Below are 12,189 nucleotides of genomic sequence, written 5' to 3'. Positions count from 1 at the left end.
TCTGCTTGGCATAGAGGGATCACAGCCCAGCTTGGGTGCCCCGGCTTTACTCCTTACCTCGCATGGGAACAAATTAAAAGCTGCCGTTAGTGGTTAGTTAACTAAGAATGTGACACCCTGAGGTCACAGCACTGGCATTTTTAAGTAATAGGTAACAAGCAAGTATTCTTAATTTTCAGCTCATTAAATATCAAAACGGGTGTAGTAGGTAAAAGCTCAGAATTGTTTCCTGAAGAAACAGCTTCCGAAGCTGTTGACCAGCTTTGTGAGTGGCCTCCTCCGTACTCTCTAACGGCAGGCCCTGACTGTAAGCCCTTAAGGCCCCCTGTCACACCAAGCTAGGACCTCCTGGGTTCCTGAGTGTATAACTGGCTCAATTATGCATGCATTCATTATGATGAAAAGCTAATAATTGTCAGGGGCAAGGGCTGACCGTGTCCTCGGCCCTGGACTGTGGAGCCTGACCTAGTCACTTTGCCTTGAGTTTCACCCCATTTGAGGCAGTTTGCAGGAGTGGAGTCTCTGGGTCACCCAGCTCCCACCACAAGCAGCAGCAGAACTCAGTCCTCAGTCTGCTGGTTGGTGCCTCCTTCCACCTGGCTCTGCCCTGCACGGCTGCTTCTTCTCCCACCGTGCCCCCAGGTCTGGCTGCTGGAAACCTCGTACCTGGAAATGCCACTTCCTCTGGGCACCCCCCTGCCTCCCTCATGTGTCCCCTCGCAGCATAGCTCTCACTGTGTTTATTAGGGCAGGAGTCTTCTCAGGAATCATGACACAACCATTGCTGCCTGTGAAATAACTGTTTCAATATGTGCCAGGTGCTGTGCAGAGCACTTGACACATATCAATCATCTCACGTGGTCCCCACACCAGTCCTTTCCACGGAGCTTGATTCCAGCACTTCACAGCACTGAGAAATGAGGCTCAGAAAGGTTGAGAAGCTTGCCCAAGGTCACACAGCTGGAAAGTGAGGAGATCTGCAGACACCTGTGGCAATCCCAGACCGCATTCTCTTAACCATTCTTCTACTCCAGATGAGCCCCAGTGTCCCTGCACAGACGCGTCTGTGTAGGATGGCTAAATCTACAGTGGCAGTGCTCACGGATCAGGGTTCCGCATCTGCCTGAAGAGGGGGTGGGAGAGGAAGCAGTGAGAGTGATCGGTCAGCAGGAGGAGAGAATGACAGCGTGTGTGTGTGTGTGTGTGTGTGTGTGTGTGTGTGTGTGGCATTGAGAGGCAGTTCATCCACGTGGCAGATGAAATTATGTAAGTCATTAGCTTTCAATTGCTGCTGTAATAAATAGTTACCACCGTACAACAGTGTAACCCAACTATACTCCAGTAGGAAGAAGGAAATGACAACCCACTCCAGTATTCTTGCCTGGAAAATTCCATAGATAGAGGAGCCTGGCGGGCTACAGTCCATGGGATTGCAGTTGGACACGCCTGAGCACGCACGTATGTTCACACATGCATACTCCAGTAAAAATTAATTTTAAAAAGTTACCACCAACTTAGTGACTTAAAATACCGCAAACTTATTATCTTATAGCTCTTGACATCAGAACTCCAAAATGAATCTTCTGGGGCTGAAATCAAGGTGTCGGTGGCCTCTATCTGGAGGCTCTGGGGGGAGAATCCATTCCTTGCGTTTTCCAGCATCTAGTGGCTGAACTAACTGAGTTCCTCAGCTAGTAACCCCTTCTTCCTCCATCTTCCAAACCAGTAGTATAAGATCTTTAAATCATCTTTAAACCATCTCTCTGCCTCTCTGCCTTCTATGTCCATTGTCATGTCTCCTCTGACTGACCATCCCATCTCCCTCTTCTAAGGACCTTTGTGATTATTATTAGGCCCACCTGGATAAATCAGACTACTTTCCCCTACATTTCAAGATCCTGAAACTTAATTGTACTGCCCCTTTGTTATGTAGAGTAACATATTCATGCATTCTGGAGCGCATATGTGGACGTGTTGCCGGGGTGGTGGTTCTTCTGTCTACCCCCAACTGTAAGAAAACCAGTGCTCTGCAGGCCAGCCTGGCGCACTGCTGCTCAGGGGGGCCCTAGGACTCTGGAGCAGCGGAAGCATTTCTCAGGCGTGAGCTGAGGACAGCCTGGTGGGGTGTCTGTCTGAGGCATGTGCTGAGAAGCTGTGTACTTGATGACGTCCCAGTGTGAAAAATCTTTACAGCGCACACGGGAGCCGTGCCTCCTGCTCGCACGATCAGCCTTGGTTGATCACATGGTCTTTTTATTTCTGATCTTCTGTGGAATTAGGATGACCACCTTGCCTCTGCATTCAGAGAAGTGCTATGTCGGTCAAATTGTGGGGATGGATCACTGTTTTCCCATCGAGTGAAGTGCACGGGCAGGGACTTCCCTGGTGGTCTGGTGGCCAAGTCTCCGAGCTCCCAATGCAGGCAGGCCTGGGTTCGATCCCTGGTCAGGGAACTATATCCCCACATGCCACAACTAAAAGATCCTACGTGCCGCAGCTAAGACCCAGAACCTGCCAAATAAATAAACAAGTAAGTAAATAAGTATATTTTAAAAAAAAAAGTGTGTAGGCAAGCTGATGTGTCAGGAACACAGTGTGAGAGGGCCTAGGCTAAGGTGAGAAGCCGCAGAGGAACAGGCCCCGGGTAAGGGGAAGGGCATTCAGGGAATATGTGTGTCCCCAGAACATATAGTGAGCAGTCATGTAGCCCAGAACAAGGTGGGAGGCAGGGAGGGGAGTGATTGACAGGGTAGGCAGGGGCCACGTCAGGAATGGTCGAGTGGGGCAGGGAGCCATCGGGGGGCTTGGAGCAGAATGAGGGCAGATTTGCATGTCAGGAGGTCACCAGGACCCAGGACTGGTTCTAGGCCGAGTCTTCTTGGCCGAGTGCTCTTCGATGAAGGTGGAATGCTCAGTTGGTGGTGAGTGGATGCCACAGGCAAGCCTCATTGTCCTTTGAGGCCAGGTCCCCGGGCCTGCCTCTGAGCAGCTTCACCCACATCACAGAGCCCTTATTTACAGTGATTTTGGTTTCTGAATACAGAATATAGCCCCTCTCACTGTCTTGGTCTCCTTTCCATAGTGCATTCATGGCAAGTGCCCAATGAATATCTGTTAAAAATGTTGCAATAGAAATATAGGGAGAACAAGAGCAAAATGAAAAGCTGATGTGATTGGTCACCAGAGTCCTACACGCCTCAGGGCATGCTATTAAATGGAATGCATTTCCTTTTTGAAAAATGCTTCCTCTGCATGGCTTCATGTGGCCCTCCTCAAACTCCCATCTCAGAGGAAAGAATTGTCTTTTAATAAAAAGACAATTTGAGGAGACTCAGACGCAGTGGAGTGAGGTGGTTTGCCCTTGGTCCCAGCTAGAGGATGAAGGATTAAGGTACTTTCATTGGCCCCTGGATTACATTTTTTTCTTTCCCTCTCCTGAGACTCCCCTTTCCTTTCCATTCTAGCCCAGTTATTCTTCCCTCTTTTAAACTTCTGGTACGCAGTGTTCTTACCCTGGGTTTATCCTTTCTGACGTACTGTTTGTGACATTTCATACACTGTGTGCTTATTTATGGCCCTGTTACCATAGCTACATAGACCTTGTATGCCTTCTATACTGAGAGTTCTTGGAGGGTCAAGGTGTGATTTGAGATTTGTCTATACGTGCTGTGTGATTTGCATTCTTTGAATGAATGAACCACTTTGCTCTCAAGGTAGGGATAATGACTTTCATTCACCACTGTACCTCATATAATGTTTGACTCATAGTAGATGTGTGTCAGCCGCTCATTCATGTCCGACTCTTTGTGACCCCATGGACTGTAGCCCACCAGGCTCCTCTGTCCATGGGATTCTCCAAGCAAGAATACTGGAGTGGGTTGCCATTCCCTTCTCCAGGGGATCTTCCCCACCCAGAGATCGAATCCTGGCATCCTGCATTGAAGATAGATTCTGAGCCACCAGGGAATCCAAGTGAATTTTGGTCCTGGGGTTTTGTATGGGAGGTGAAGGGTATGGCTTGGCTGTCTTGGGGGTCCTAAGACTTAGGGGTCGTGGAGGTGTTGTATCTTCTACTTCCTGATCTCCTGGTCGTGGTGCTCTGGTTGTGGCCATCTGTAAGTTGGGCATCTTCCAGTTGCAGACTGTGGGCCTATCTCTAATCAGTAATAGAGGCATTTAAGGTTTGAGTAAGGGATTAACACTTTGCAAAGTGTTTCAACTCAGGTGAGGAATTCTGGAATCTCATATATACGTGGAAGGAAGGATGGAAGGAGGATAGCTGGAGAAGGAAGGTGAACCAGGAAGAAGGGGAGGGGAACCCTAGCTGATCATGGAGCTAATGCGCCATGATGATTTAGATTTTCTGTTAACCGTTTCTTCCTCACTTTAATTAGAACGAGGTGTGTCCATCCCTTTCTGCACAGCTGTGCTTTCCCAAGGTCTGTGTTTATCTGAGCCCAGGGATACAGTTTCAGTGGGTGTGCCTGGCCTCAGGATAAGCCGAGTGAACATGTCTGTACCATATGGATGTGCTGGGACTGTGGCCTGAGACCCTGGGCTCCGTCAGAAGGGTTCCTCACATTGCGTCTCAGTGTAACAACTGCCCATTAAATACCAGACTGCCAGCATATGGTTTTCCCCAGCATCCTCCTCGTCGGGTGGAAATTGTAGCTGTGTGGTTAGAATATTTTCCCATCAGTTAGCATCTAAGAATTAACATTTTGTGTGGGGGGAGAATCCTGCAATTCACGCTGAATGGTGCACTTGCTGATGGTTATAGAAACAGTTAAACCAGAGTCTTAGCTGATCTTTCCCATGGTGGATAAGTGGTGGGTCAGGAAAAGGTGGGGCCAGCAGGAGGATGCCGGGGCTCCCGTGTGGATGCTGTAATTAAAGTGGGAAGTCTGGCGGAGCTGTTAGCCCTGCTATTAGGAGTGCAGATGGCTAGCGGCCACATCACTGGGAGTCGGAGGTAGACCTTTTAAAGTCCTTTCTTTTTCTTTTATGACCCACCGTCTATGTTCCAAGCATAGGTATGGAGGCAGTGAAGAATTTTCTCATTAAAAGTAACAGCTTATTCCCACACTCATTCCCACTCTGGGAATGAAATACCTGTTTCCTCGAACTTTAGGAATTGCCTATCTGTCGTGGCTTAATTGGGCTTTTGGACGAGAGTGTCTGGTAGGCAAATTTTATAACCAATCAGTGCTCAAAAGTGGATCCAACTGGACGGGCTCCAGCTGGCAGCTCATGGTCTCTCTCTCTCCCAATTTTACTGTTAATGAATTATTATTTAACCCCCAAACACAGAGCAGCCTGCTGCTATTGTTTCAGGGGAAGTGAGTACCCCTCATCCCTGTGGCCTGGCAGTTAGGAACCTCCTGGGCTGGAGGGAGTTGGGCGGGGGCCACGAAGAGCGTGGATCTTGCTTGGTGACTGGCGTGACTCTGGGTCTCTGTGATCATGTGTGCGTTTTGACCCCATGGGGATCTGGGCTGGAAAAGCAAGTTGACTTCACTCCTCCTCATGTTCTCCTGTTTTCCCACAGGGAGTGGGGCCGGCCAGCAGAAACAGTGGGCTGCACAACATCACCTTCAGATATGACAGTAAGTAAACGACTTGACCGCTGCAGAACAGAGCCCCTTCAGTGATCTAAAGCTTGCACGGTCGTGCTTAATCGGGGACCCTGCAGGTCCTCGAGTGGGGGGATTTCCTGAACTTGCTCAGGTTTGTCAACAGAGCCGAAGCACCTCAGACTCATCTAAGCCACCCAAGTATTTCAGAGCTTGAACGGGTTGGTTAGTCCCCCAGAGTGCTAAGAGCAGCTGTGTGGGGAGACTTCCCCTGCTTTCCTCAGGAGATAGCCGTATCCTTAGGAACAACCCAGATGCCCTTGGGCCCAGTAGGGGTCACATGAGCAAAGCACCCCAAGCACAGGATGCTTGAGAGTGATGGGGACCGTGGTAAGCTGGACAGCCCGTGTCTGGTCCTAGAGGAGCACTGGGTCCTCCATGCCAGCTCAGTCAGATGTGGTTTCCAAGAGGAGTGGGGAATTTGATTTCTTTTAGTTTGAGCATTCTGGCAGGGGAGGCATGCTGTGTGGCATTCAGGGACCTTAGTTCCCTGACCAAGGATTAAACCTATGCCCCCTGCATTGGGAGTGCAAAGTCTTAACCCCTGGACCACCAAGGGAAGTCCCAGCATGGACTTAAAAAATATATATATTGTATATTACCATATATAAAATAGATTACCAGTCCAAGTTCCATGCATGAAGCAGAGCTCTCAAAACCGGTGCTCTGGGACAAACCAGAGGGATGGGGTAGGGAGGGAGGTGCGAGGGGGGTTCAGGATAAGGGGTCACATGTCCACCCAGGGTTGATTCATGTCGATACATGGCAAAACCCACCACAGTATTGTAATTATCCTCCAATTGAATAAATTAATTAAAATATATATATTGGCATTTACTTAAAAGTTTTCACAAACACAGAATGAGCCGAGTGAATCTGTGTCTCAGATGGGCCCGGGCGTCTCCAGTCAGCCACCTCTGATGGGGGCCTGAGTTCTCACCCCATCCCCCACCTCATCAGCCGTGAATGATGGCCAACGACTGCACTTTTCCAAACCACAGTTTTCTCATCATGTGAAGTAATGATTAACTTCCTCAGCACCATTTTGAGACTTAAGTGAGGTAATGCTTATACCTGCTCATCTCAGGATCTGGCCTCAGTGTGCATTCAGTAACTAATATGTTACTATTAGAAGTCATTCCAACTGGAGCTGGAACCCAAGCACCTTTTGGGGCCCTTCTGTCAAGGAATTGTGACTTTTTCTGACCAAATTGTTTCCTGAGGGCAGGTTGGGTTTTTTTTTTTTTTTTTCTGATGAAGCATGTAGAACCCCCTCTGAGCATCTGCTTTCATGCCCTAGAAGGTAATTATATAGAATTATGAGCAATTTTAGCCTTACGAGCCATAATTTATAGGTAAGAATGTTGACAGGAAGGAGATTGATTCATATTAGTGACTCCTGATGTTTGATTCGTCTCTTGGAGAGAATTATGAGTAAGGGCTGTAGGTCACACTGAGGCCTTTGGAATCAACACTACTAAAGCAGGGTTTTTGAGATCATGTGTGCAACCTAACAGTTTTAAATACAAGTATGGATGTCAAGTTCATGCCCACAGTCGCTGACATGGGTACTTTCACTGATGAGGATTTAACATGGGAAACTCAGATACTTCACGTCCATGATGCATGCATGTTCTGGGTAAATGCTATGATGCTTAGGAAAGATTTACAAGTCCATGAGACTTGATTCAGCTAAGTAAAGACGTGTAAGGGATCTTTCTTTAGATTCGAAAGTTAATTTCTAATAATATGTTCTTGGTCCTGGTAGATCTTGTATTACATTCAAAGTTCAAAACTTTCCGGTCAGCTGCAAACAACTATTTGCATCTCTAATTTAATATGGGGTTTTGTGAAAGAGGATCCATACCTACAAAACTTAAAATGCCTTAGTGTTTCCTTCATGGGACTAGATACATGGCCCCCATGCCAATGTCTATCTCTTGGTCATTATTTTCTTTCTGATTCTTTGGCATTTAATTAGAATTTAATTCACAACTCAACTCCTGAGACATCTGAAGCTAGGTTGCATTTTGGCCAAATGTCATTTGGGCATAATTATTTTGTAACCAGAATCCAAAATGTTAAGAGTCGCTAATAATTGGATCCAGGCTGTGCAAAAATACTTAGTTATTGTTTTCCATTGAAAAAGATAATTTATTTCTCCCACAAGAAGTTCCTGTTACTGCTCTGTTGACTGGTTACTAGTTCTGTTTGAAATAGCTAAGAACCAATTATCAAGTTTTCACCAAAAGTATTAAACTACAGAAATGTTACTTTTCTATTCCTTTGCTCTTAAATGTTACAAAGAAAGAAAATGTCTTGCCTTTAAGTCAAAACCAGCTCTCAGATCTTGCCTCCTTTCACATTGGATTTCTTGTTTCTTCAGGCTCTGAGGGGGTAATGCCTGAATAGGTTATACTACATTTTTTTAATTAATAGATTTTATATTTGCATAATTGCATTTGCAGAAACCCAGAGAATGCCGATTTTGACATTAGAAATGAAAAAAGAGGAAAGAAAAAGAATGACTTACTTTTGTCCATGAATCTTTTCCTAAAGCTGTCTGAAGTCAAAAGTTTTCTTTCATTATGTACTGTGCTGTGCGGAGTGACTTCAGCTGTGTCCGACTCTTTGGGACCGTATGGACCTTAGCCTGGCAGACTTCTCTTCCATGGGATTCTCCAGGCAAGAATACTGGAGTGGGCTGCCGTGCCCTCCTCCAGGGGATCTTCCTGACCCAGGGATCAGTCAGACTTGTGTCTCTCATGCTCCTGCATTGGCAAGTGAGTTCTTTACCACAAGTGCCACCTGGAAGGCCCCTTCTTTCATTGTAGATCTCAATAAATGAAAATGTCTGAACTTTATATACATGGTGGGATTTTGTCTTCTTCTTCTTTTTTTTTTTTTTTAATTGAGAAGCTGGTCTCAGCCAGGATTTCTGCCAGTTAATACCTCTGACTCAGAACTTATTTTTTAGTCCAGCTTTGTGCTGGAGATAGAATGGCAAGAGCCTTTTGTGTGATCCCTCAGAGGTGGTGTTGTGTCCTGGCCTTGGGCTGATCACTGGCAACACTGCAAGCCACCCAGGAGATCACTGTAGCTTCAGTTTCCTTGTTTGTTCAATGTGTGTGTTAAACCAGGTGTTTCAACATTTTTCCCCCTACTTTAAAGTTCTCATCTATCTAGTGAACACATGTAGAACACTTTGAGAGTGAATTTTCATCAGAGGTAGAATTTGGTTTTATTAATCATTAACATCTTTTCAAAAGTAATGCTGAAATGTAGAGGTGATTGCTTTTGAAGCAGATGGAGTTTGCAGAAGGGAGTGTGCCTTCTGTAGGAATTAGGCGAAAAAGCAGAACACAAAGCAGAGTGGAAGATGGAGTTTCAAAGAGGAGGGGGGTGTTTTCAGTGCATGTGTGTTGTGCCCTTATAAGAAGTTTTAAAAGAATATCATGTGCACATTAAAAGGCTTGCAAAAGTATCCATTAGATGTTGGCAGTTACTTCTGTGTGGTGGGAGGTTATGGATGACTTCTATGTTTTTCTTATATTCTTTTGTGACTTTCAGATATCTCGTGAATGTTTTTCGTCATAAAAAGTGGGAAATGTGTGGTATAGTTTATGGGGAGGGGGGATGGCAGTGCCACAAACTCACCAAGCTTCTTAGAAAATACCTCTGAATACCTCATTCCCAAAATCCCCTGACTTCCGAGAGGGTAATGAGTAGGTTTGAAATCTGATGGAAGACCTTTTGCATCAGATACTAAAGAAAGTCTTCAATCACTGGAAAGGAATAGCGATAAAGTAGTGTAATTCTGACGTCTGTAGTGAAGGCTGGCGGCTCCCCCTGCACGCGTGGCTGAAACAGCCTGCAGCCATCCTCTGAGGTCCCCGCCTGGGTCTGGCTGGATGCTTCGGGCAGCTTTTTTAGGATCGTGCAGACTTTGAAAGTGTACTTAGCAATTCCAGGTGGCACAGCTGCTGCACGGGCAGGTGGCAATGAATCACGTCCTCAGACAAAATCAAAGAATCAGTGGTTTTCGTTTTTTTCAAGCACCATGGGAGTGTTTGGATTCAGTGGGTATTGTGGGTGTCTTTGATGAGGTAGTGTTGGGAACAAAAGTTTTACCTTTGTCATGCTAGTTAACATCCAAGGTGCTCTGCTTATCACTAAATCACTTAGTCCCTTTGGCAGGTCCTAATTGGATTCTTTAACAGCCTGGCTGTGAATGACGCCCCCACAAGTTCACATCCTCCTAAGAGTTCCTCTTTCCCAGTCACCTTGCCCTCTTGGCTTCTTCTGAAAAAGAACAAACCCCAGATTACTTAGTCATTGTTTGGTTTCAGATCACTCTGTAACATTGGAAAAATTTTGAACTAACCTAACTTATTACTGATTTAGGTAAACTGTCAGAGTAGTAAAAAAGTGAATGCCTGATACAGCAAACTCCAGACCTTACATAATCCTCCAACCACTTTAACTTAAAAGTGAGGGGGTGGTGGTGTTATACATAAACCCCACGGCAGCATCTTACAGTTTTCCCAACAGCTAACCTTTGATGTCATCTGTGGGCTTTGAGGCACACATCTTTAAACAGAGTAGATTTGGCTAACTCCGAGCATGCTCTGTGTATGTAATTTGAGAAGATGAACTTAGAAGAAGAAAGAAACACATTTTTAAATCTAACTGTCCTCGTTCTCCCAACCCTCCAGACTGCACCACTTACTTGAATCCGGTAGGGAAGCACGTGATCGCCGACGCCCAGAACATCACCATCAGTCAGTACGCCTGCCACGACCAAGTGGCTGTCACCATTCTTTGGTCCCCCGGGGCCCTCGGTAAGTGGTCCAAGTGGAGTCTACGATGGTGGGTGGTACCCAATCCGGAGGTCCTAAGTGCAGTGGCCTCCTGGGGCCAAGTAGGTCTTGCCACAAGTGTGGCTTAGGTGTGCCTCTGCACAGACACTACTTGATTGTAACTCTTGCTGCGCATGCACACAGCTTCATGCTGTGCTTCATGGCTCATCTTTTGTTCCCTTGGCTGTTACCAAGAGAAATGTAGGTTTGTAAAATAATAGTGTGTGAATGGTAAATGTCACTGAGGTCTTTGCTTGTGTGTCTCAGCAGGAGTGGGGGGATGAGTGGCCTATCCAAGAATGTAATGGATTCAGGATCCAGCATTTCTTTGGCCACATGGAGATGCACCGGCCTAGCCTTGACACATTTTGCGAGTTGTCAGGACAACCCCAGTTTTCAGGAGAAATCATGGAATTAACAATTTTTAAATATTGGAAATGAACTAAATTTATATTTAAATTGTATGGACTGAAAAAAAAAGCCAAACAAACTAAACAGGAAAAAAAAAAACAAAACAACAAACCTACACTATCTGGCCAGATTCAAGTTAGGGCTGAATCTGCTTGTCCTCTTTAATGAATTGATGATGCCCAGGATGGGATGGGGTAGTTGAGTGTGGGACATGGAGAGAGCTCATTTGTTCAGATGGGCCTGGGTTTGAACCCAGGATGAGTTACCCAGGTGGCGCTTGTAGTAAAGAATCCATCTGCCGCTGTGGGAGATGCAAGAGACACAGGTTCAGTCCCTGGGTCAGGAAGATTCCCCTGGAGAAGGAAATGGCAACCCACTCCAGTGTTCTTGCCTGGAAAAATCCCATGTGAAGAAGAGCCTGGCAGGCCACAGTCCATGGGGTTGCCAAGAGTCAGACACGACAGTGTGCACTCACACACACACACAACCTTTAAGAGAAGCATTTACACCTATCTGAGCCTCAGCTTCCCCATCTGAGGCACATGACTTTCTCCTCATTTAAGAGTTAGAAACAGAGTGGATACATGTATATGTATAACTGATTCACTTTGCTATTCAGCAGAAGCTAATGCAACATTATAAATCAACTACAACTGAGAGACTTCACTTCACTCACTTCACTCACTTCATACTTTCTCACTGGAGAAGGAAATGGCAACCCGCTCCAGTATTCTTGCCTGGAGAACCCCATGGACAGAGGAGCCTGGCGGGCCATGGTCCATGGGGTTGCGGAGAGTTGGACATGACTGAAGTGACTGAGCACGCATACTCCAAAACAATTGCAAAAATTATTGAGTGGAAATGTACAATGGGATAACTACTTTGGAAAACCTTTTTGTATTCTAAACAGTTAAGTATGCATTACCACATGATCCAGCCATTTGACTACTGTTTCCCCAAGAGAAAGGAAAGCATATATCCACACAAACATTCATAGCAGCTTTATTTTTAGTTGTCCAAAACTAGAAACATCCTGAATGTCCACTGCATAAACTGATACACCAGCTGAGGTGAGTTCACACAATGGAACACCAGCCAGCAAAGAAGGAATGAAACCATGATATACTTAACAATGTGAATGAACTTCAAAATAGTTTTTCTGAGTGAAATCAGCAAGACAAAAAAAAAGAAGTTGAGCATTGACACAGTCAATAAAATACAAAGAAAGCTTTGGTGGCAAAAAGCAGGTTCCTAATTGCCTGGAAACAGAAGTGAGAGGGAGTATA

The 12,189-nt window shown here is 45.8% G+C and overlaps 1 protein-coding gene across 1 annotated transcript in view; it reads left to right on the top strand.

Annotated features, from left to right (window-relative positions):
- Window positions 1–12,189, top strand: part of IL17RD (interleukin 17 receptor D) — a 68,231-nt gene that overhangs the window by 33,585 nt on the left and 22,457 nt on the right. Inside the window, exons 2-3 of the mRNA XM_043442835.1 lie at window positions 5,549–5,606; window positions 10,349–10,474. Coding sequence (XP_043298770.1) covers window positions 5,549–5,606; window positions 10,349–10,474 — 184 coding nt within the window. The remainder of the gene's footprint in view (window positions 1–5,548; window positions 5,607–10,348; window positions 10,475–12,189) is intronic.

This window comes from Cervus canadensis, chromosome 22, assembly GCF_019320065.1.
Source record: "Cervus canadensis isolate Bull #8, Minnesota chromosome 22, ASM1932006v1, whole genome shotgun sequence".
Classification (NCBI taxonomy): domain Eukaryota; kingdom Metazoa; phylum Chordata; class Mammalia; order Artiodactyla; family Cervidae; genus Cervus; species Cervus canadensis.
The sequence above is the reverse complement of the archived record's forward strand: the minus strand, read 5'-3'. Positions and strand labels throughout refer to the sequence as shown.